General features: G+C 37.7%; 1 protein-coding gene across 3 annotated transcripts in view; it reads left to right on the top strand.

Annotated features, from left to right (window-relative positions):
• OSBPL2 (oxysterol binding protein like 2) overlaps positions 1–21,029 on the top strand; it is a 44,627-nt gene that overhangs the window by 20,793 nt on the left and 2,805 nt on the right. For all 3 annotated transcript variants that reach the window (XM_059827034.1, XM_009810982.2, XM_059827033.1), the window contains 11 exons: positions 606–770; positions 8,107–8,254; positions 8,491–8,566; positions 10,230–10,364; positions 11,468–11,565; positions 12,276–12,458; positions 15,346–15,453; positions 16,767–16,856; positions 17,501–17,624; positions 19,547–19,675; positions 20,420–20,543. In XM_059827034.1, the coding sequence (XP_059683017.1) occupies positions 734–770; positions 8,107–8,254; positions 8,491–8,566; positions 10,230–10,364; positions 11,468–11,565; positions 12,276–12,458; positions 15,346–15,453; positions 16,767–16,856; positions 17,501–17,624; positions 19,547–19,675; positions 20,420–20,543 (1,252 nt within the window). In that variant the 5' untranslated portion in view covers positions 606–733. The remainder of the gene's footprint in view (positions 1–605; positions 771–8,106; positions 8,255–8,490; positions 8,567–10,229; positions 10,365–11,467; positions 11,566–12,275; positions 12,459–15,345; positions 15,454–16,766; positions 16,857–17,500; positions 17,625–19,546; positions 19,676–20,419; positions 20,544–21,029) is intronic.

The raw sequence follows: 21,029 nt of genomic DNA, 5'->3' as shown, positions 1-21,029 counted from the left end.
TGCTTGGCTTTACTGAGAAAAAGTTTGTTGTTTCTTTACAGTCTCCGTCTAGAGGGAAAAATCTCCAGTTGTCTCTTCAAGAGTTCATAGCAGTAGCCTGACAAAACTTTTCTAATGGTCACTAGATGCTGATTGCATGATGTACAGTGAGACCAAACATTTTTATGCAACAGTGAGATTTTGCGATTACAAGGTTCTCTTTCTTGTTCCCAGCTTTCTTGGTTAAGGGTGCAGTAAGGCTTATCCTCCTGCTGAAGAAGAGAATTTTTGTTTTGCCAGTGTCTTTTTCTTCCTTCAGTTCTCTGCTCCTTCTAGCTGTACTTGCCTGAAATTTAACTTGCAGTAAATAAGGTATATTTTACAGTAATGTATACAACGTATTTATATAGAGAGAAGCATAGCAGAGTACAACAGCTGTTCTTGTGATAGGTAGTATTCATCTTCAGAATGACTTTGGCATCAAAGAAGGCTGTTTACTTATGAATGCAAGAATCCATCTTTTGCTATGGGAAGAAATAGGAAAATTAGTATTTGTCAGGTGTGCATGTTTGTGCACATAAGAAATGTGAAAGTTGCTAATTATGTTTCCCTGTCTTGTCAAATAGATCATCTAAAGCAGCTGGGTATTTGCAAAAGAAGACTTCGACAGCACACAGATACTTAATCTCTAAACCAAGTTCAACGATGCATTAGAGGAAGCTGGATTGGCTGTACTGAGATTTCACACTGAAGGATGAATAGTGAAGAAGAGTTTTATGATGCCGTTACGGGTGAGTGATGGGCACAGTGCCAAAAAAAAAAAAAAAAAAGAAAAAAACCAAAGAAAAAAAACCGCTATAGACTGCATTGTGTGTGTGGTGAGGGTAATATATTGCTGTTAAGAAATAAAAAGTAAAACGTTGTTTGTAAAACTTGTAGTTCTATCTTCTGAAAAGAAGAAACGAAGAATTATAATTCAGGGTCAGACTTGGAAATGAGGGGATTTTTTTATTAAAGCTTAATGCTGGCTATCATTTTATCACTATAACAGTCCTTTAGTGGCAAAGTCTTTCATTTTCTGTAAAATGCAGGTAATTTAATAGCAGCTTGAGAAGTAATGCTTCTAACACACTTTGAAAGGTGAAATATCTTCCGTCGATTATTTTTATTGTTATTTTATTTATTTTAAAGAAAAACTTATCCTGAAGAATTGAAGTACAAAATGTTTTTCTAGTCAGAAACAAATTACTGTAAAAGTATGCTTTCAAGATAGGGAGCCAGAAGTCTTTGCAATCCAGTGTAGTTTCTAGAAAAGCAAACATGAATCACTTCACACTTGAGCAGTGTATCAAATAGTACTTGTCTTTGAACTAATAAGGATGAATGGTTATTTATAAGAGCCTTACGTGGTTTTAGTGGTGAAATAAAATGCTTAAAAGTATTTTAATTTAAAAAAAAAAAAAGAAATCCTTTCAAAGATCTCAAACAATTTTAAAGTCTTTCACTTAAATGTCTCTTCAGAAATCCTGTGATAGAGGTGAAATGAGAAATGCTGGCAATGGTGAGTGTAGAGTGCTTCATGTAGAATCACGGGAATGAAAAGAGAATAATGGGAAGCATGGAAGTAGCATAGTAGATACCAGTAGGTAAGGTAGACTTAGACATGGTTGATTGTAAATTCATATGAGGAGTAAACAGAGGGGGCTGGGTGAAGCAACATGACTGACAGCAGGCTGTATAGGACTTGTCACAATTATGTCATGGAGAAGAGAAGGAAATTTGGATTGCATTCATGCTAGCTAGGAGTGATAGGGGCTAGTACTTCAAATTCATCTGTAAAATCAATTCATTGTACCATAAAAATTTTGAAAACACAATGGATTGTTCCTGTTTGTTTTTAGTAATCTTTCAATTTCAAGAGCTCAGGACCATGGCTATAAATGAACTATATTTTTTTTTTCCTACTGAAAAAGGTGAACAGAAATGTGCCTCCAAGTATGAGGTCTGTGTCGTACAGCTTTGATGTTGGTGCATTCCTTTGTCTCTTGCTGCAGAAATACACAGCCCTCAGTGTTTGAGTCATCTGTGTTTGAACACTCTGGTTTTGTCCTCTTTTCTCTTCTTTTTCCCCTTTCCTCAACCTCAAAAGGTTGATTCTCCCTGCAAGTGCTCAAGGTGGTAATGACTTCTGAGCTATTGTGCATGAGATGTTCTTGTACCTTGCAGTCTTGGCTGGCTCTGCTCAGAAGTGGGATGTTGTGCATCAGTTCTATGAGCACTCTTTGTCCCATCCTAATCTTATTCTTCCTCAGGGAGGAATGTGATGGCAGGAGGGAAGTTTCTAAGCAAAAGATCTGGTGTCTTTACAGACTCTCAGCACAGTCCTCTTCTGACAGAGGGTGTTTGGTCTGCAGCAGCCACTCCATGACCTAAATGAGGTTGAACTATTTTCCGTTATATATGTTGCCCTGGAGTGTGCCCCACAGGTACTTGCTTTAAGAGGACTGCTATGTTTGGAATAATTTGTTTCAGATTCTTTCTCCCTCAGGGACTGTCTTTAAAGACAGGTGCTCAATCTCTTTCTCCAGCTAGATGCTTTAGGAGATGCTGACAGTTTGATGGATTACTTGCACAAACCTAGTGAAATCTAGACTTAGTTCTTTGTAGCTGTGTCTTGTCCAAGTCATACATAAATGTGACGCTAAGAACAACTGTAAATAGGTATTTCTGCATTCATGTTCCCCAACTGCCAATGCCTGTAGCAACTCTTTGCTCCTGTTAGCACCATGGACTGTATCTTTCAGACAGTGCTTTGCTGAATTTTTTAGGTTCTAATGGGTCCTGATCGTGCCTGCCTATCTCTTAGTTTTTGGATGATCTGGACATGGTAGGTGTAGACCCGGTACTCCCAGGAGATGAAGTTCAGAATCAAGGTCCTTTCTGAGCCAAGGTGAGCTTTCAGGTTTCACAGTGAAAACTTCAGGGTTTGGGGTTCCAAATTTTGATAAAAAAATGAAATGCCCTTGGCAGACTCCTCAGGCTGTTCTTTACAAGGATACTCTGCTTCCTTTAGGTCAGATCAGTAGATGGGCAGAAGCTACCTTTAGACATGTGCTTGTTCTGCTCTAAGGCTAGGATTGGGACATGGCTACCAGGAACAAGCACGTTCTCCAGCTGTGTCTTAGCTCCATGTTGAGATGAAAACAACATGTACACCATACTCTTCTCCTCTTGCTCCCCCAGAGTCCTGGGCCCTGGTTTCCTTAGAGGGAGCTGCAGTGTGTTCCCACAACTTCACTGATTTTAGTAATTGGGTACTGTGGTTTGTGTCCGGTAAGTAGCAAACCAAGCTTAGTAGAGCACTTGAACTCTGTGGGAAGTTACACTTTAGAATTCTTCAGCAGTCCCACCAGCAGCCCAAGTAGTATGCTGCCCCCTTTAAGATACTATGAGTTCACTCCTTGAGGAAGCCACAACTTTTATGTACTTATTAAGTGATGACATCCACTTCTAGAATGTGAATCTATCCTAAAAAGACCCCTGTTTTTTGTTGTGGTGGATTTAATCTCTTTGCCTGAGAAGCTTCCTGCTTCTGACACTGTCCCCATCACATCCAAAAGACATGCTCATGTGATGGAATTGCATGCTGTGTGGTTGGGAATCATCCTCCTGGCAGATGGTTTGACCCTGACTGGATGATGATTACGCTTGTAAATGTGCAGGATGGACTGTGTTACATAGGTGATGCATTGAGTTAGTGATGGGTAAAGAGTTTCCGTGAAGTTTCTTTGCCTTCAGAGGTTATTAGCATTGCTGATTACTTGGGCACTTGACATCCTTACTTCATGAATGAGTACTCCCCTCGGGAATCTCTTGGAAATGTTACCTGTGGTCTCAGTTAATTGTTGACAGCACAGCATCTGCTTTTTCTCAAATACAGGAGGTAGTCTTCCCTGAAACTGGATCAGGTAAAGTGGTCAATCCTTTGAAGAATTTCAGATTCTTTGAAATTTTATGTGAGACAGGGAGCACAGAGCTTTGATCACTTGCCTATGTCACCTTGGGTTTATTAATCTTACCGCAGACTTGTTAAAAGACTGTATGCCATCAGGTTCTGCTGTGTCAGAACTGTATCCTTCATTAATTCTGTCAGATATCTGTTTGCCAAAGTGTTTTGTGAAAGGATTGTCTCAGAACAGGAAAATGCTTGGCTAGTTACAGGGTAATTTATTTTTGACAAACATAAATAGTTTAGTTTTGCTTTTTTTAAATACTAACCTGCAGTTCCATGGAAATGTGTTCTGTGCCCATAAGGTTAATCTGGCCCGGTGTATTTGTGAGGATAATATCCTTCTGTTTCCTATTGCTTGGCTGTTCTTCACTGTAAACTGTTGCTTTCACTGAGGGGGGAGGAAGTGAGGTATCTGCTGCCAAATTTATATACTGTCATAACGTCTGGATCGAACTCAATCAGCAGATTCTGCCATAATGTTTAAGTATTGCAGATCTTGTGAAAGGCCAGCCTGCCTCCTGTCGGAGCAGCGTGACACGGCTACGTGTTGGGAAGACGGACGTGTTTTGAAAAGTGGAGAATGGTAATTTCTGGCAAAGAAAAAATTACCTCTCGCTTCACTTGCTAGCTACGCTTCCAGCATATTTATCCCTATTCCTTATGCCCTTTTTAGGTCTGAAGGTTCTCGGTGCTATGCTATTTTGATTCCCTTTCTGTCTTGAGTGACAAGGCTTAATTAGTATTTGAGGAAGCTGCTGACTGTATGGAAGGGGCGGTCTTGTGTCTTTGTGTGTGACTCACAGAACAGTGTGCCTCTCTGCTCCCTCGTAGGTGGATGTATAGCATAGTCTGAGTGGACTTATTTCATTTGCAGGATGTGGAAGAAGAAGGCTAAGAAAACTAGAGTTACTGGCAAGTCACTTTTCTTTAAGTTCTTGAAATAGATTAATGTTGGCACCCAACTTAAGTATTTGACTTTGAAAATGTAAGACTTTTTAAAAGCTTTTGTTTCACCCTTAACACACATAAGCTGGGACTTTTGATTAAGCTAATTTTTGACATTTTATTTCTGTGTGTGGTCCCCTACCCCCCTTTTAAATCCCCATTTTCATCCTCACTCCCAGTGACTTTTCACTATAAAAACTGTCCTGTAAGTAAAACTTACCTGCTCAGTTTTGCAAGTTCAAGGCTTTAATGGCAGCTGGAGAAAGACTCTTTTTGTAACACAGAAAAACTACAACAAATCATTTCAGTAAACTGTTTTTATTCCAGATCAGTACTTCCTCTGTGAAGAACATTCTCTGGATAGCTTTTCACAGAACTATACTACTTAGAACCTAATTGAGTAGAAGCTTTTGAAACTTTCTCAATGGGCTTGTAGTAGACAAGCCAGCTGATACTTAAGGTTGAAAGTATAGTTGAAAGTCTAGTGGATTATCTAGCTGTGTACCCTAGTGGGGTTTTTTGTTTTGGTTTTTAAAGTAGTTAGGTGGAGATGCACTCTAATAAAGCAGACTTTACACTTCTGATATACATTATTTGTCTGGAGCAGGGATTTAATTTTTGTGGTTTGTATGCAAGACACTTGTTTGAATTGGCATTTATTTACTTCCCAATGACATGCTGTTGTCCATAAAGAATATATATACCTGAATCTAAATTCCTATTGTGCTATACAGGAACAGAGCAAAACGATTCCGAATCATGGAGAAACAGAAAGACTAGTGTGGATAAAGACAATGAACATTTGATAGGATTTGCAAGGTTTCAGGTACAATGTAAATACTAATTCCAGTAACATTTTTCATAACTGTTCCCCTATAAGCCAGTTGACTATTCCTGTTATGGAGCTTTACTTTTACATTTAGGTATGTTTATCTCATTGAAGTGCCCATTAAATGTGATGCTGTTCCTTATGTTGTATGTGCTTGATCAGCTTTCCGGGTGAAGGCGCATGTAAACATCTGTTTTTTCCAACTTCATCTGTCAAACTCATAAAAGTTATTTCACTATGCCCTACAGTACTTGCCTTTTTCATCTCCTTGTACTGTAACAGGTTCCAAAGAAAGCTAATATGTGGTTAGAAATGCCATTTTAAAATTATAAATATTTTGTTGTGGGTTGGCTGAAGATAGGCATGTGTTTTTTTAAGACAGGTGTTTCAGGGTAGTCTTCATTTTAATGACCTGAATATACATATGACTATCATACTTTCCAATTAAGTACTAAGACTGCTAAGGTGTGGTTATTGCTATATAATTACATGCTTGTGACATCAAAATGTAGGAGACAGTTTAATACATGACATCACCCATTACACCTGCTGTTTACCAAATAAGATCATATTGGTGGTACTTCCTTGTGCAGTCTTGAATGTTGTTGTCGTGCAGCTTTTTGTTTCTGAATGTGTGCTTTGCATGAATTGCTCTAGTAAAATAAAAGCATCCTACTGGAGATGTTAAGAAAAAGAAAAGTTGAAGTACTACTTATAATAGATACTCTTGATTTTTAAAAAGTTAATGGTAGAGGATCACAGCATTTTACTCTATTTAAAATTGAAATAATCTTTGTCAAAACTGATTTCTTTACTCCGTTAGAGTGTTTACACGCTTTGTAATATTTCAGAATCTTTCTGTACCCACAGCTGGACTTTGGGATAGGCTGTAGCTGAGTGGGATGGTAACTGTCAGCACATAGACGAGTGGTTGCCCAGGTTGTGATAGCCGGAATGAAAGGAATACAAAAATGATGTTAGCATATTCCTTAAAACTGTGGCAAGAGTTGTATGCCAGTAAATATGCATGTTTTCATGTTGCTTTTGGATTCTGACTCTTAAATTGGAAGCTGGAAACTAAAGTCGTCTTGTGGTTCTTGCTGAAGAATTGACCCTTGTGGCACTCAGAAAGGACTCAATGCTCTTTGAATTATTTTCAACAAAAATGTTCCTTTATTAAACTGAATGATCAGCAGTGCTTTCTATTGTGATACTGTGACAGTTGTGAAGGGGGATTGTATTAATGCATCGTTTTAGGGTGCTCTGTATTGATGCTGCAACTGATCCTTATTTGTTGTTAGCAATTGTTTTGTTTCTGCAGTTAGTCTGTGTAGCAGCATTGACAGAAGGCCTGTTGCTGTTGATAAGTGACCAAGTGTGTGTGTATATATGCATAAAATGTTTTTTACAATTATTTAAAGGCATATGCAAAATTAAATTGTTGTTATTCTAAGTGGGGGGGGCACGTAGTGTGACTTAAAATAAATCATTAGACTAAAATCTTGGAGTTGGTTCAGTCCAACTTGTACTTAAGGCTGCTTGATTACAGAAGCTTCTGTTCCTGTAGATTTCTGTTGGTTTAACTTTTTTATGGTTAAAGCTGTTCAAAGCATGTTGTTATTGGGGGTACTGACATTTAGTTACAACGGTGCTTCCAGTAGCTATCTACCCAAGTGGATGGAATTGGGTCATAGGAAATGAAGCCACCTACTGTAGGTCATGCTTTGGGTCACTTGTAGAGCTCAGGGAATGATTCATCTTGGTGTCCACAGGTTCTTACTGTAACCATTAGGGAAGTGTTATATGGTTTGCACACATGGATGGCAAAAAGAAGTTAGATACTCTACATTTCTGTTGCTCTGGTAGTCTGGATGTTTGCTGCTGGATTGTGAAATGGCCATTTTATCTTTCTTTTTTTTTTTTTTTTTTCCTCCTTGCCTGTTAGCAGTATGAGTAGGCAAAGTTAAATTTTTTTAAGGCCTTTGAGGAGAACTATATAACTGAACAAAATTACTGTAATCACACTGTCACACTGCAACTCTGAAGAAGAGACAATAAACTAATCTGATTAGGAGCTACTGAAGAACTTGCAAGATTCTAAATCGGTTTTATATTCAGCAGTGTGAAAAATTAATTGAGAATGCTTGATTCTAATGCAATACTTGGCTCTAAATACTCTTGGAAATTAGGTCACTTAATAAAGGGTTTTCACTCTGATATTCTTTAAAATAAAATAACCTGGTGTAAGTGTACTTATGCTGTGAGAGTTACAAAATGTGAGTAGCACACTGTGGCATAATAAGGTTCCTAAGAAAACTATTTCCGTACGGTTTTTATACAGGCTTTGATTCTGACAATTCTTCAGGAGACTTTTCAGAAGCAAATCATAAAGTTGCAGAAATGCTTGATCTAGATCCACACCAAAGCAATAGGCCTGGAAAGCATAATGGAGAGACAGAGATTCAAGAAAATGGAATTAAGAGACACAGGTAAACCCATAGTACTACATAGTAAATGAGAAGTGAGTATGTGCTGGCTCATTATCTTTTGGGGCATTACTGTTCCCATTGGAAGAGGTTAATTCTCTGGAACTGAAAAGACATTTCACTTGTCTACTTCCTATGTCAACTCTTTGCTTCCTTTATAAATTACTTCAGTACCTACAGATGAAAATGTCTTGTTGTTTAAGGGGCTGGTAATGACAGTTGTTTTTTTCCAATTACAGGACATCATTACCTGCCCCAATGTTTTCTAGAAGTGATTTTAGTGTGTGGAGCATATTAAAAAAATGCATTGGACTGGTAAGTTAGCTTGGATGAAATATGCTGATGTTATGTCTCCTGACTTCAACTGGTTAATTTTATTGCTTAAACCTTAAGACACAGAATAATACCTGGTGCATTTTGCATTTTTTCCTGTAGGAAACAACATCTTAAACTGCAGTTCTGTAAATCTCAACATCCGTTTACTAATGGTACTATTTCCTTGCTTGCTTTAGCTGTTGGAGCATGTGGATTGCCATTTCTAATGCTGTCCTACGAGAACTAGACTGAAGCCATTAAAAATATAGTCAAATATGGTTTGATTAACACAATGCTCTCTTCTCTGCTTTTTTTTATTCTTTACTTGGCAAAATGTGATTTAGGGCTTTGTTTTAGTGCATTTGTGTTGTTTTTTTCTTCCTCCATAATTTAAGCAGTTTCTGCCAAAAAAATTGCTTTCGTCTGATTGAAGGGATGTAAAAGTTTGGGATCTGTTAGAGTTTCTTAGAGAGTGCAGTGTAGGCTTGGGGTATTAATGATGTGATGTAATTCCGTGACAAGATTTATTCTTGGACTCGGAAACACAGACCTTTACGTTGGTCTGTGTTGTTGAAGGACCCCAGTGCTTGCATCGTTATTGGCCATCACTGCTGTTTTCTTCTAATCCTTTAAGAATTCAGTTACATGTTTGATTACTTCATTCTTACTAGGAATGAAAATTATGTTCTACCCTGGAGGGCATTGCTGCCATAGCCACTTTTTAGAAGCGTTAAGCAATTACATTCATATCTAGTCTAGGTCTGCCAGTACAGTTCTTTGTGAATGCAACAGACGAGTCAGTGAGCCCTTCTGCTAGCTTAATTTATGTCATCTAAGAGATACAGCTGTACTGTCAAAACTCCTTTTGTTAGGATGAGTGACCTATCTACTAGAATGCTTTGCTGGGACCAAGTCAATTTAAATCAGTTCGGGTTAAGCTTTTTTTCCCCTTACTGCCTGTGACAATGTGAGGAAAATGTTACATTAACTTAATTGGTGGCTTTCTCCTTTCCACTAAGTTTTTAAGCACTCAAATGATGCTTCAGTCATGAATGCAACTTTTTAAGTAAAACCAGCCAAATTTGCTTGGATGTAGAAGACCTTGGGAATCGGAAACCTCTGTGTGAACTTCACGTCTGTCTTGTATCCACATGCAAAATGAGAAACATTCTGATGCAAATAACAGGTTGCTTAAATAAACCCACTAAAATATGGTAGAGCAATTCAAATGCTATTCTTTATATAACTGTTCCTTTAAAAAAATAATTTGTGGTTACTGCAGTAAAATAGTTAGATTTTACGCAAATAGGTACATGAAGATTTCAAAGAAATGCGTGGTACTTATATATCAGTAATGAGCTGGTTGGCGCATTATTGCTGCTATCTATGGAAATTTTAACCTATTCTGTTTTATGTAGACCACAGAATAGAAGGTAACATTTTTTCTTGAAATTGTTTATTCTTTCAGATTGCTGGTAGGGTTCTGCAGCGCTTCTAGCCCCTTTCAGCTGTAGCACTTAGAGGTCTACTGTAGGCTTGCCAAATGTCTTTTGAAGAATGCTGTAAATAAACTAACCCACAACTTACTTTCAAAATTCTTGTTGCTGTCAGTTGTTAACTTAGTGTTGTGTCTAAGAAATTAACTTACCCTTTTGTTACCTAGGAGCTGTCTAAGATTACAATGCCTATTGTCTTCAATGAGCCATTGAGTTTTCTTCAGCGGATAACAGAATATATGGAACATATATACCTCATTAATAAGGCTTGTAGTCATGCAGACCCCCTGGAAAGAATGCAGGTAAGTAACAACTACCACCCTCTGGTTAGTTCAGAAAAAGTTTTTCTCTCCCAGAGTCTTTAATTTTAAGACAATTTCTCACTTGAGTGTATTTCTTTCTCTGGGACTATCATAAGAATGCCTGTATTTGTCTGTCTAGAAAAGTTTCTTGTTTCATAGTGGCTATATCAGATATTTGTGACACTTTCACACTTGATGCTGTGCACAGAGTTTGAGCCAAAAGTCTAGTGCAGGAGAGTGCCACAACTGATGATGCCCAAGGACATCAACCCTTTTCAGGACTGCTTTAACTGTGATTCGTTCTGTGGTTTTATGTGTTGTGAAGATGAAATTTTGGCTTTTTAAGTCACCCTAAATTGATTTGTTGAGTGGCTTCATGATTTTTGAGTGGCTTCATGATTTTTCAGTTACGGGATGAAAAATCGTTGTGACAGAGACAAGCTTTACCACTCTTCTCCAAAACTGGTGGTTGTTGGGAGTAGAATATAGTACCTGGCTGGTCTCACAACAAGGAACTGAATGTGGTGAAACCAGGCCTGTGTATATTAGGTTATACTGGTATTGCTCATAGCTCTGTTTTTACTTAAGTGAAAATGGAATGTGTATCTTGTATTCTGTGTTTGTGTAGTACATACCCCTACTTACCAGCCTGCAGGAGCTTCTAAGTGTCATTTCTACCTGCTGGTATGATTCAAGAAATCTCATCTGTGTTAGAAATAATGCTTGCCTGACACTAGGAAAATCAAGACTCTGTGGCCAATGAGCTGAGTGTGGGGGACAGTCAAAATAGGGGAAAAGTAGATTTAAAAAAACAGGCTGTCCTCTTAGAGGTAGGTGGAGAAGCATAGGGCAGAGTGTAACCTGACAAAATTTACTACAGAAAATAATTCCTTTTGGAAATGAGATTCTTATTAGCTGCTTGTATTTCCCCACTTCTACATCACTTATCCTATGGCTTACAAATATTTTGGCCTTAAGCAATATATAGCGCTTTCTTTTTGGAAGAATAATGAAATACTGTGAAGTGCAACAAATACAATATATTAAACTTAAGAGTTTTAATGTACTGTTCTCATAACGATGTATTGTTGATTTGCTTATAGGCTGTAGCTGCTTTTGCAGTTTCTGCTGTAGCCTCTCAGTGGGAGAGAACTGGCAAACCATTTAACCCGCTGTTAGGAGAAACCTACGAATTAACCAGGTAATAATTACTTTAAATTGGGAGCTGGGGCTATTTGTGTTCTTGAGTTAACAGACTGTCATACTAGTTTGGCTGTTTATTCAGTGAAATAAATAAAAATCTACTAAAAAATATTTCCGAGTGTAGCTAAAAATATTTTCCCCAAACTATCTCAAAATCTTTGAGAAGTTGTTATAAAAGCTAATAATTTTATTTCTAGGTTTAGGCAGAGTATTCTTTGAATTATTCAGAGAAAAACTGGTCCATGTTCTTCCACCAAAGACATTTCCTGACCAGATATTATAAATTAATTTAAATAGTGTTTTGCTGATCATGTCAGATAGAGGAGTTAGTCTGAAGGACTTCCAGCTTGCTTAAATAAATGGGTGATATGGCTGCAGTGGAGAAAAGAATTTTCAGTCAGACCTTCTGCTGCTGCCCAAAGAATTTCAGTATTTTCATGAGTTATTTCAGTGAAACTTCTTCAAATGCCTTTCTGGGTAGAAAGTCATTTAGGTGTTTGAATGTGGGTTGGTTTTGGATATAAAGTGTTTGGAGTACAAATTCTTTCATTTCGTTAATTGTAAATGTGTCATGGGACTAGAAAAGGAAGAGTCTCACCTTCAGTTTAATCTAAAGAATCTTCAGAACTTTTAAAAATACTAAGAAATTATTTTCTTTTGTAACATTAAAAAAAATTACTGTTTAATGCTCTTTTTTGTTGTTGCTAGGGAGGATTTAGGATTTAGGTTTATATCTGAGCAAGTCAGCCACCACCCACCTATTAGTGCGTTTTATTCTGAAGGCCTCAATAAGGACTTTATTTTTCATGGATCAATCTATCCCAAACTAAAATTCTGGGGAAAGAGTATAGAAGCGGAGCCTCGGGGAACAATTACTTTGGAGCTTCTGAAGTGAGTATGAGAAGTAAATACCTTTCTTATGTTGATCTCCTTAATATTTACTTGAATAAAAAGATAGGTGATAATCACCCTATTGGCTCTTCATAGGTGATTATCTAAAAACCTCTTGCTGAAGAGGTTGTAAGAGTTTATTTACAATTTAATTTTCACTGCTTAATTTCAGGGCTCTGTTTTTTTAAGTTATGCCATGCTTGCATAGCTGTAGTAATTTGACCCAGTTTTTCCAGTATGAAAATTAGCATTTCTTAAAAATTGAATGCTACTGAAAGCTAGTTCTATGAAGGCATGTAAAATCTAAATAGAGAGATAAAATTTTATTACTGGGCTATTCAAGCTCGTCTCGCTTTTAAATATTGTTGTTGGTTTTGTTTGTGTGGAAAGAACTGCATCTTCAGAATAGCTGTTCTATGGGACAAGGGAATGGGAGAAACTTGTCAGGATTGCCTTGTCACCTGTTTAACATTTACTTTTGTATCATCACCTTCCTATTAAAATCAAGAATGCCTCTCCAGATCGCTGCCTGGCTTGTCTCTAATCGTGTACGTCTCCCATAAATTACCTGACTTTCCATAAGTTGATTTGTGCCCTGATGGCACAAAGACTGTTGAGCTTTCCCAAGGAGGACACAAGCATGCACCAGATAATGGTCGCAGAAAAAGTATTTTGCAATTGAACACCTAAAGGTGCTTTTATAAAAGCTTTCCTCAGGCCTAACTTTGAGGTTGTTTTGAACTGTCATCTTACAAAATTTCTAGATGTTTGGTCTCAATAAAGAACTTGCCTGCTGTATTGAGTGTTGACTTTTCCTGTAGTTTCTTTTGAAAGTATAGTTTGTTTGTCAAGCTGCTGGCATCTAATCTTCCAAAGCTTATAAAAGTATGAACTGGTCTTGGATATAAGTGGTGATGGAAATAGAGGAAATGTCTTCTGAATGTAGAAAGAACTATGAATGTTAGTGCAGAGTGCAGACATGACAAAAATAAAGTTTGTTGCTGGAGAGAGAGCCTTTATTTAGAACACTATTAAAATTCTTGCTCTACCTAATAAAATTACAGGGCACAGATTTAAACGGGAGTACAAACGATTAAAGCATTTATTTTAAATAATTACTTCAAGTTAGGAGCAGAAGTTGAAATAAAGTTTTAAGCCTGTCAATGTTGTGATCCATACCATTCTATTGGTTTGAGTAGTCTGAGAACTGTGCAGGGCCTGAGTGAACAAGTAACTCTTTAGGGAGCGAAATTGCAAGTCAATGTTAAGTACTGCATTTATGTTAACCATGACTATGTTTTCAAAACATGCGTTAAAAAACACACTTCTTCCACACTTCTCCAGCACTAATAAGTGTTTCAATTTATCAGCACTGGCCATGAGTGTCTTGTGTTTTGTTTTATGCTTTACAGCTTTTGGTGTCAAGTAGTTCATGAATAAAAATGTGTGCTAAGGCCAGTGGGATGAATTTGGGGGGTTGTGGTATTTTTTTCCCCCACTTGAAGAGTAGCAATTGTTCTAAAGCATGCTTGAAGACAATTTGCTGTGGAAAATAGTCAGACTTCAATGATCTGTTTTTATTCTGTACCGGAAAATGACAGACCAGTTGGAAACGTTAAATAGGAGCGTTGTCTCCATACTTGATGGAAGTAGAAGTAAAAGGTATTTGTTACAAAGAGGACAATGCTTGTTTCTGTATTTTTTCTATTAAAATAGAGTTTGCAAGCTTTCCTAAGATGGATTGATTGCCAACCAGGTAACTTCAGCATTTCTTTTACCAGCATAGAAAGATGAGTGAGAATAGATGGCACTGACTCGGCTGAGCTAGTGATGATAGAAGTCCTGTTGTTTAACATCTTGACCACTTTTAGAATAATGTCTTTTAAGGATTTAGGATCTGATAACTCATCTTTGGAGAACTTTTCACTAAACGTTAAAAACAAAATGAAACTAGGTGGAAAATTCTTCAATTCTAGGACTTTTCCTTCTTCTCAGTAAATCTTTGGGGAAAATGATGGAATTGCGTAATAAATTGGACTTTTAAATGTCATGTTTCTGAAGCTTGAACATAGCACTATCGTGTCCTACTGATGTTAAACCAACCAAACACACACACCACCACCCCCCCAACATTGCCTTCAGTGACACTGGAGCAATCCTCATATACCAATGTGGAAACTTGCGGCATATTTGTGGAAACCACTTATGCAGTTTGCTGACTCATATCACTCTCTTCAGGTTCAAAAGTCTTTACCACCCAGTGCCTGTAAAATGAGAAATTAAGTGGGTTAGTCTGACCAACCCTCAAGGAGGAGTGTCTTCATATCAAACCTTTGTCAGGACTAGTAGTGACTAACCTCTCTGCTAGCAGACTCAAATACTTATGTTCAGTGCTTTTTTTATCACAAAAAGGTACTCTCTAGATTATGATAGAGGTTTACAAGAAAAAGTTTTAGGAAGAAGTTCGCAGTGCTGCTGCAGTAGTTGAATAGAAGACACTATTAAGCTTTTGTTTGTCAGTCCGGTTCTCCTGCGAGAGAATGTTATCACATACAACCTTAAAAGTGCAAATGAAAAAGATGAATTCCTGGACTGCTGCTTATGTTGCACTGGAATTTGTAATCAGAAGCACAGCAACTGTAAAACTTACTATTTCAACTCTGGGAGAAGGAAGAAAAATAAGGGGCTATCACTTTATTAATTAATGTTTAGATACAACACATTGTTGGCTTATAAAGAAAAGTCTGTTTCTTTTCTGTTTTGAAGTTAACTGCTGGCTGTTCATAAGAGTGCTAAATATTTTGCCCTGCCATGAACAGAATTGAAAACAGGCTTACATTCCATCTCAAACTCAAGAAAATTACTTATTTCTCTATTTTCTTTACAGACATAATGAAGCTTACACATGGACAAATCCAACCTGTTGTGTACATAATGTAATTATTGGTAAACTGTGGTTAGAACAATATGGAACGGTAGAAATTGTAAATCACAGGTAATGCTAATCATGAAACTGAGGGTTGGCTTAGTGGTGCATGGTCACTTTTGTTACAAAGCGGAAGGTTTTGATTTTTGTCAGATTATACAGGAAGCTTTGTTTTGTGGGTCCAAAGTCTTGTCTTTTTTTTTTCTTTTTTTTTTCTTTTTGACAAATGCAAACTATTCCTTGGACTGGGCTTAGTATCATAATAATAAAAAGGTACAGGGCTAGATGGCTTATGGGGTACAAATATTTTAGGTTTGCAAGTTACTCATTCAAATTCAGCCCTATTGACAGAGAACAGAAATTAAATTTAAGTCCAGAACCATTAAACGGAATAATTGTTGGCAGCTTGGAATGGACCTCCATCAAGTTGATTGTGACTTAGCCCTCTTTTTAGTTTTGAAAATAGAGAATGTCTTAACTTAAGGGTCCGGCACAGAAAAATGACTGCAGAGTGAACTCAGAGCATGTCAGTTGCTCTGGTAACTGCCTGTATAAAAGCTTTTTACCTTACGTAAAATAAATTACCTCCTATAATGATGAGGGAGAGAATTTTGTGAAAACTTTATTACTTCTGCACGTGCTTTTCTGCCAAAAAATGGGAGCTTTAATCCAGCAGTGCTGCTGTTTCAATACTTCTCATAGCATCAAATCTACAATCCTGTCTCCTATACTGGCACAAAAGATCCAGGATGGTCTCTGTATGCTTTGTTCGTGCATGGAAACTTGACCTGATACCTCACTGGGAGAGATTACTTACATATATGTACATCTCAATGCAAGGAAGATGCTGAAATATAATGCTGCTTTATGTCTGTAAAATGTTTAGTTCAGAATTTTTGATATGCAATTTAAAGGTAACTTTTGAATGCACTTGACTAGATTTTCCTGCTTAGGTAATTTGTAAAAGTTATTTCTCATTACAATTAGCTGTAAATAGATATCAATCTGAAATGTGGTGGGTCAATAGTGTGGGTTAAGTAGTATGCAAGAGTGCATTCTGTTTTATTCCTAGTACTTTTGATAAATTTTACATACACATGAAACTCAGAAGTATGGTCATGTTTTCAGTTGGCTTTCACAGGCTGACGTCTTGATGTGCACATTGATACCTTTTTTGACCTTTTTGTGGAATTTTGAAATTTGTTTGTCTTTTCTAATGCCCTGGTCAGGTAATAAACCATAGTTAAAGAAAAATAATTATTTCAGTAACTAGCCCCCAGTTAACTGTAAATATATGAAAAAAGCAAAATACGGTAAAAAAGTAAACTTACTAATGTATTTAGGGGCTTGCTTCTTTAAGCGTGTACTTATTTCCTCTACAGTACTGGAGATAAATGTGTCCTTAATTTTAAACCGTGTGGACTGTTTGGGAAAGAGCTTCACAGAGTAGAGGGATACATTCAGGACAAAAAGTAAGTGATAAAAGCCGCTTGGCCTCTCCGTTTCTGAGCACTGTGGCATTTCTTTAGTGCTGGCATAGTGACCACAACTGATGTGACTGCAAAGAGGCTAGCAATGCAGATTGTAACCCATTTCTGTTCTCTGTGTCGGTATTAAACCCCTTGATTCTAGGATGATCCTTTTAAGCATTATTAGAAAAACTCTCCAGTCCAGTCTTTGGAAATAAAGGTATCCAAGGAAAATGCAGAGTAGTTGCAACTGATTTCATTGTTGTACAGTCACAATTCCAGTGTTCAGTTTAAAATAATGAGAATATGGTTATTAGAAACTTTTAATCAAACCCAAACCTGTTTCGTGACTCTGAGTCTCTATATTGTAAACTATTGACTTTATTGCGCCCACACTCATTTTAACAGTGGCAAAAGTATGCGACTAAGTCATGAGGATGTGTTCTGCAGGACTGAATGCCAGAAAGGCTGGAATAAGCTGAAACCTTTTCTTTGCATTAAATATCTGACTTCTAAGAAATCTGTGAAGAACTATAAAGTATGACAAAGTAGGAAGCTGGGTATTTAATATAGATCAGAATCTGCATGACTTGACTTAGAAGGCTTTATAAGAAGCAAAAGCTAAGTCTCCTTTGCTTTCTCTGCAGCAGAAAGAAGCTGTGCGTCATCTATGGCAAGTGGACAGAATGTTTATGGTGTACTGATCCCACTACGTATGAGACTTACAAAAAGAATGAAAAGAGAGGTGGTGAGCAGAAGAAATTGAAGCCGGTAAGGTTAAGGATTCTTTAGGGAGAAAAGATACTGAAATATGAGAAATGAAAGGAAAACATCTTCTTTATGGAAGTGGTGAGGTGGTGGTGAATGGAGGGTTAAAACAGTCTGTCTTTTGGTAGGGGTCGGAAGCGGGCAGTGTTAGTCCCATGAGAAGGCATTGCACTTTGAACTTGTGTAGACTTTAGTGCGAGATGCTGGTATTGAAGAGGGCTCATAGGAATGGTGTTTGCTAGAGATTTGTCAAAGAGAAGTCATTGAATATCAACCCCCAAGCTTCTGTTGTCCAGGCCTTGAATAAGGAAGGTGGCTCTACTGCCAACTCCAGGTGTAAAAATACTAGGATTTGGGCATTAAAAATAAAAAAAAAATTACATGTCTTTAAAGTCAGTTATGCTTTTTGGTGATGCAGCCTTTCAGAAGTTATGATGTAGATAGCCTTGACAACAAATGGGTCTGGAAACATGCAGGGTTTTTTCATCACATGTAAGCAGTGTCGGGTAAGTTACCACGAAAGTCTCAGTGTTATATGGAAAATCCAAATGTTGTATGGTGCAGCAGAGGACTGTTGGGTTTCCTAATATCAACAGGGTCTTGCAGACCCTGGTTGCTCATTGAAAATTATAAGTTAAACAGAAGCTAATCACTCTTAACCTTAAGAGGCTCAAACTTTTATTAAAAAGTATTCACATCAGAAGAATCTAGAGCAACAACAGGCCTTGCTTTTGGCTCTGGATTCCGTCATGGTACAGGCTTATATTTTGACTTTTTTTTTTTTTTTTTTTTTAAATAATAAGGTTCTGTTCATCTTACAAAAATCAACTCTTTCTTTCCTTCCTTCCTGTTGAATCTATATTTAGATGGGGAACTGTCTAACAGTAAACCAGATGTTGACATGGAAAGTAGCCTAAGAGAGTATTTTTAAATAATGAATGCTCAAACCAAATGATTGAAATTAGACTCTTAACCATATGGAGCTGTTTTCTAGTGTATAAAACAGGCCCTGTTTAACTTAATAGGGTATTTTTGAATAAAATAAATGAGCCATGTCAGAGAGGGCAGAAAGAAAATAGAAGGGGGGTGGGAGTGAGGGGAGGGAGGAAAAGTGGTAACTCTAGGATGTTATTGCCTCAAACTTCCCTTCTGGTTGTTGTGGTTTTAAATGGTTTCCCATGGTGAAATCTTCTGAAATTCCACCATGTAGCTGTCTGTGTCCTGTAACAGTCAGATTCAGATTCTGAGAGCGGCCTCTTGATGAATACTGCATTTGATTTTATATATGCATTATAGCAGTGCACCTGTTAACAAAGGAATTTGGAAGGAAAGCCACTGTATTTATAAACTTAGGTACACAGTCTTCATCCTGAGAAAATTGGCAGTAATAAGTTACTAGAATCTAGTTCATAGGAAATCGGACTGACACAAGGGCATATCTGTTTTTTAATTGCACATCCAAATCTTTTGCAAATGATGAAGCAATATCCAAAAGCAGGCATGCCCCATTTATCTTTCTAAGGCCATTATAGGAACTGGTTTAAATTGCAGTCTTGGCTCATTTCAACCTGAAGAAGTAATAGTCATGTTAGGTGAAATTAAGTTATAGCATGGGATAGAAGGGAAGCTAGGGAAGAGACTTCTGAAAGACATTACTTTACTATTACTAATTTTTATAAACAGACATTCAAGTTGTACATAGGTGATGGGAGACTATTCAGAGATATCAGAAGCAAGACGTTACAATAAAAATGAAAGGAACAGTATACAGAGTGAGGAAAAGCAAACATGAGGGGGGAGGCAAAAGTATAGGAGAGTGTTTAATATCTCAAATTCGAACAGATTCTTCAACAGTCACTGTAGAACTCTAGATGAAACTGTCCAATTTCCCTTTGTTCCCCTGCCAAATGTTATCTCTGTTTCAGAGTGAAGATGTTATTAAATCCGAAAATGATGAGGCTGATGATATGCCAGAGGTTCAAGACACGGTGCAGTTCATACCAGGCAGTAAATTGCTTTGGAGAATAAATTGTAGGCCACCAAACTCATCACAGGTAACTGTTTCAATCAGTCTGTCTGTTGCTATTACTAGTGATTTATCCAAGAGAACATGAGTAATGTTCAAGGGAAACCTTGTTGAAGTGTTTGTCCTTAGCATGTATACTGACAGGCTCTGGCAGTTCTTGCTGCAGCAGTAGAATTATATTACAGCAAGCTCTCTGCTTTGTTCCTGTGCTGAAAGCATCACTGCTGTGTCAAACTTGGTAGAAAGAATGCATGCTCTGACTGCAGCTGCTTCAGTGTGAGTCTGGTGTCTCAGGTTAACCTGTTTACAAGATCTTAGCACTTAGAGTGGCTAAAATATGGAGACACATTCCCTTCTGCCAACCCTGCTGTTAGAAGACGGGCTTCCAAAAAAATGCAGTAACTGGGCAGCTGGATATTAACTTCAGCAGTTTCAATGAGACTTTTTGGTCTTTTAGGTGTGGGTGTGTTTTTCATAAAAATCATAATGTTAAATATGAGATGTGGAGGAAAATATGTCTTGATCCTCTGAAGCAAAGACTGCTTCGAAAATGAAAGCTGTGTTTTCCATCCCCTTCTGCCCTTCGTTGGCCCTCCTCTCCAACAAAAAAACCCTAGTTTTGTATGAACCTAACCTTGCTTTCAGAGTAGCCAGTGAGAGAAGATTTGACTCGCTAATTTCTCGTGGAAGTTCTGTTGTATCCATTCGGTATAGGGAGCCCAGTGCCACTTTGCCAAAATAACTTGTATGTTATCTTTAATTTGCTTTTAAGATGTACAATTTCACCAGTTTTGCTGTGAGTCTCAATGAGCTAGAAAAGGGCATGGAAGCAATATTAGCTCCCACTGACTGTCGGCTACGTCCAGATATCAGAAATATGGAAAACGGAAACATGGGTATGTGTTTGCTGGAGGAAATATTTTCACATTAGTAAGTTTTGAGAGGGATGACTGAAGGGAGGTTGGTGGATACAGGAACACTGTCTTCAGTTTCTCATTCCCAGAGCAGCCTTAACTCTTTTTCATCCTGTGTTAATGAACATGCTTTTGAACAATGTATGATGTCTGTTTTCTCCCAGAAAAGTCTGGGAGAGCAAATGTGTCCACGGTGGATCCCAAGACTGCTATCCTATGTTACAGTGTATTTGCATGTTTGTTAACTGGGGGGGAACTGGCAGACATGCTCTCTTGCTCTGGAGTCTGTCTGGAAAGACATGTGGTGAACAGGCATGCTCTGTTGCTCTGGCATTTGTCAGAAAAAACACATGGCCAAATAGTGGAAAAAATCGCTCTCTCTGTTATGCCTAATCTAAGTTCTTTCCTGCTGTCTCAGTGCGGTGTTTCTGATAGATAAAACACCAAAATTTCCGTTTCGACTCTGTG

Source organism: Gavia stellata, chromosome 20 (assembly GCF_030936135.1).
Source record: "Gavia stellata isolate bGavSte3 chromosome 20, bGavSte3.hap2, whole genome shotgun sequence".
Taxonomy (NCBI): domain Eukaryota; kingdom Metazoa; phylum Chordata; class Aves; order Gaviiformes; family Gaviidae; genus Gavia; species Gavia stellata.
Note: the sequence above shows the minus strand (reverse complement) of the source record. Positions and strands in the feature narration are given on the sequence as shown.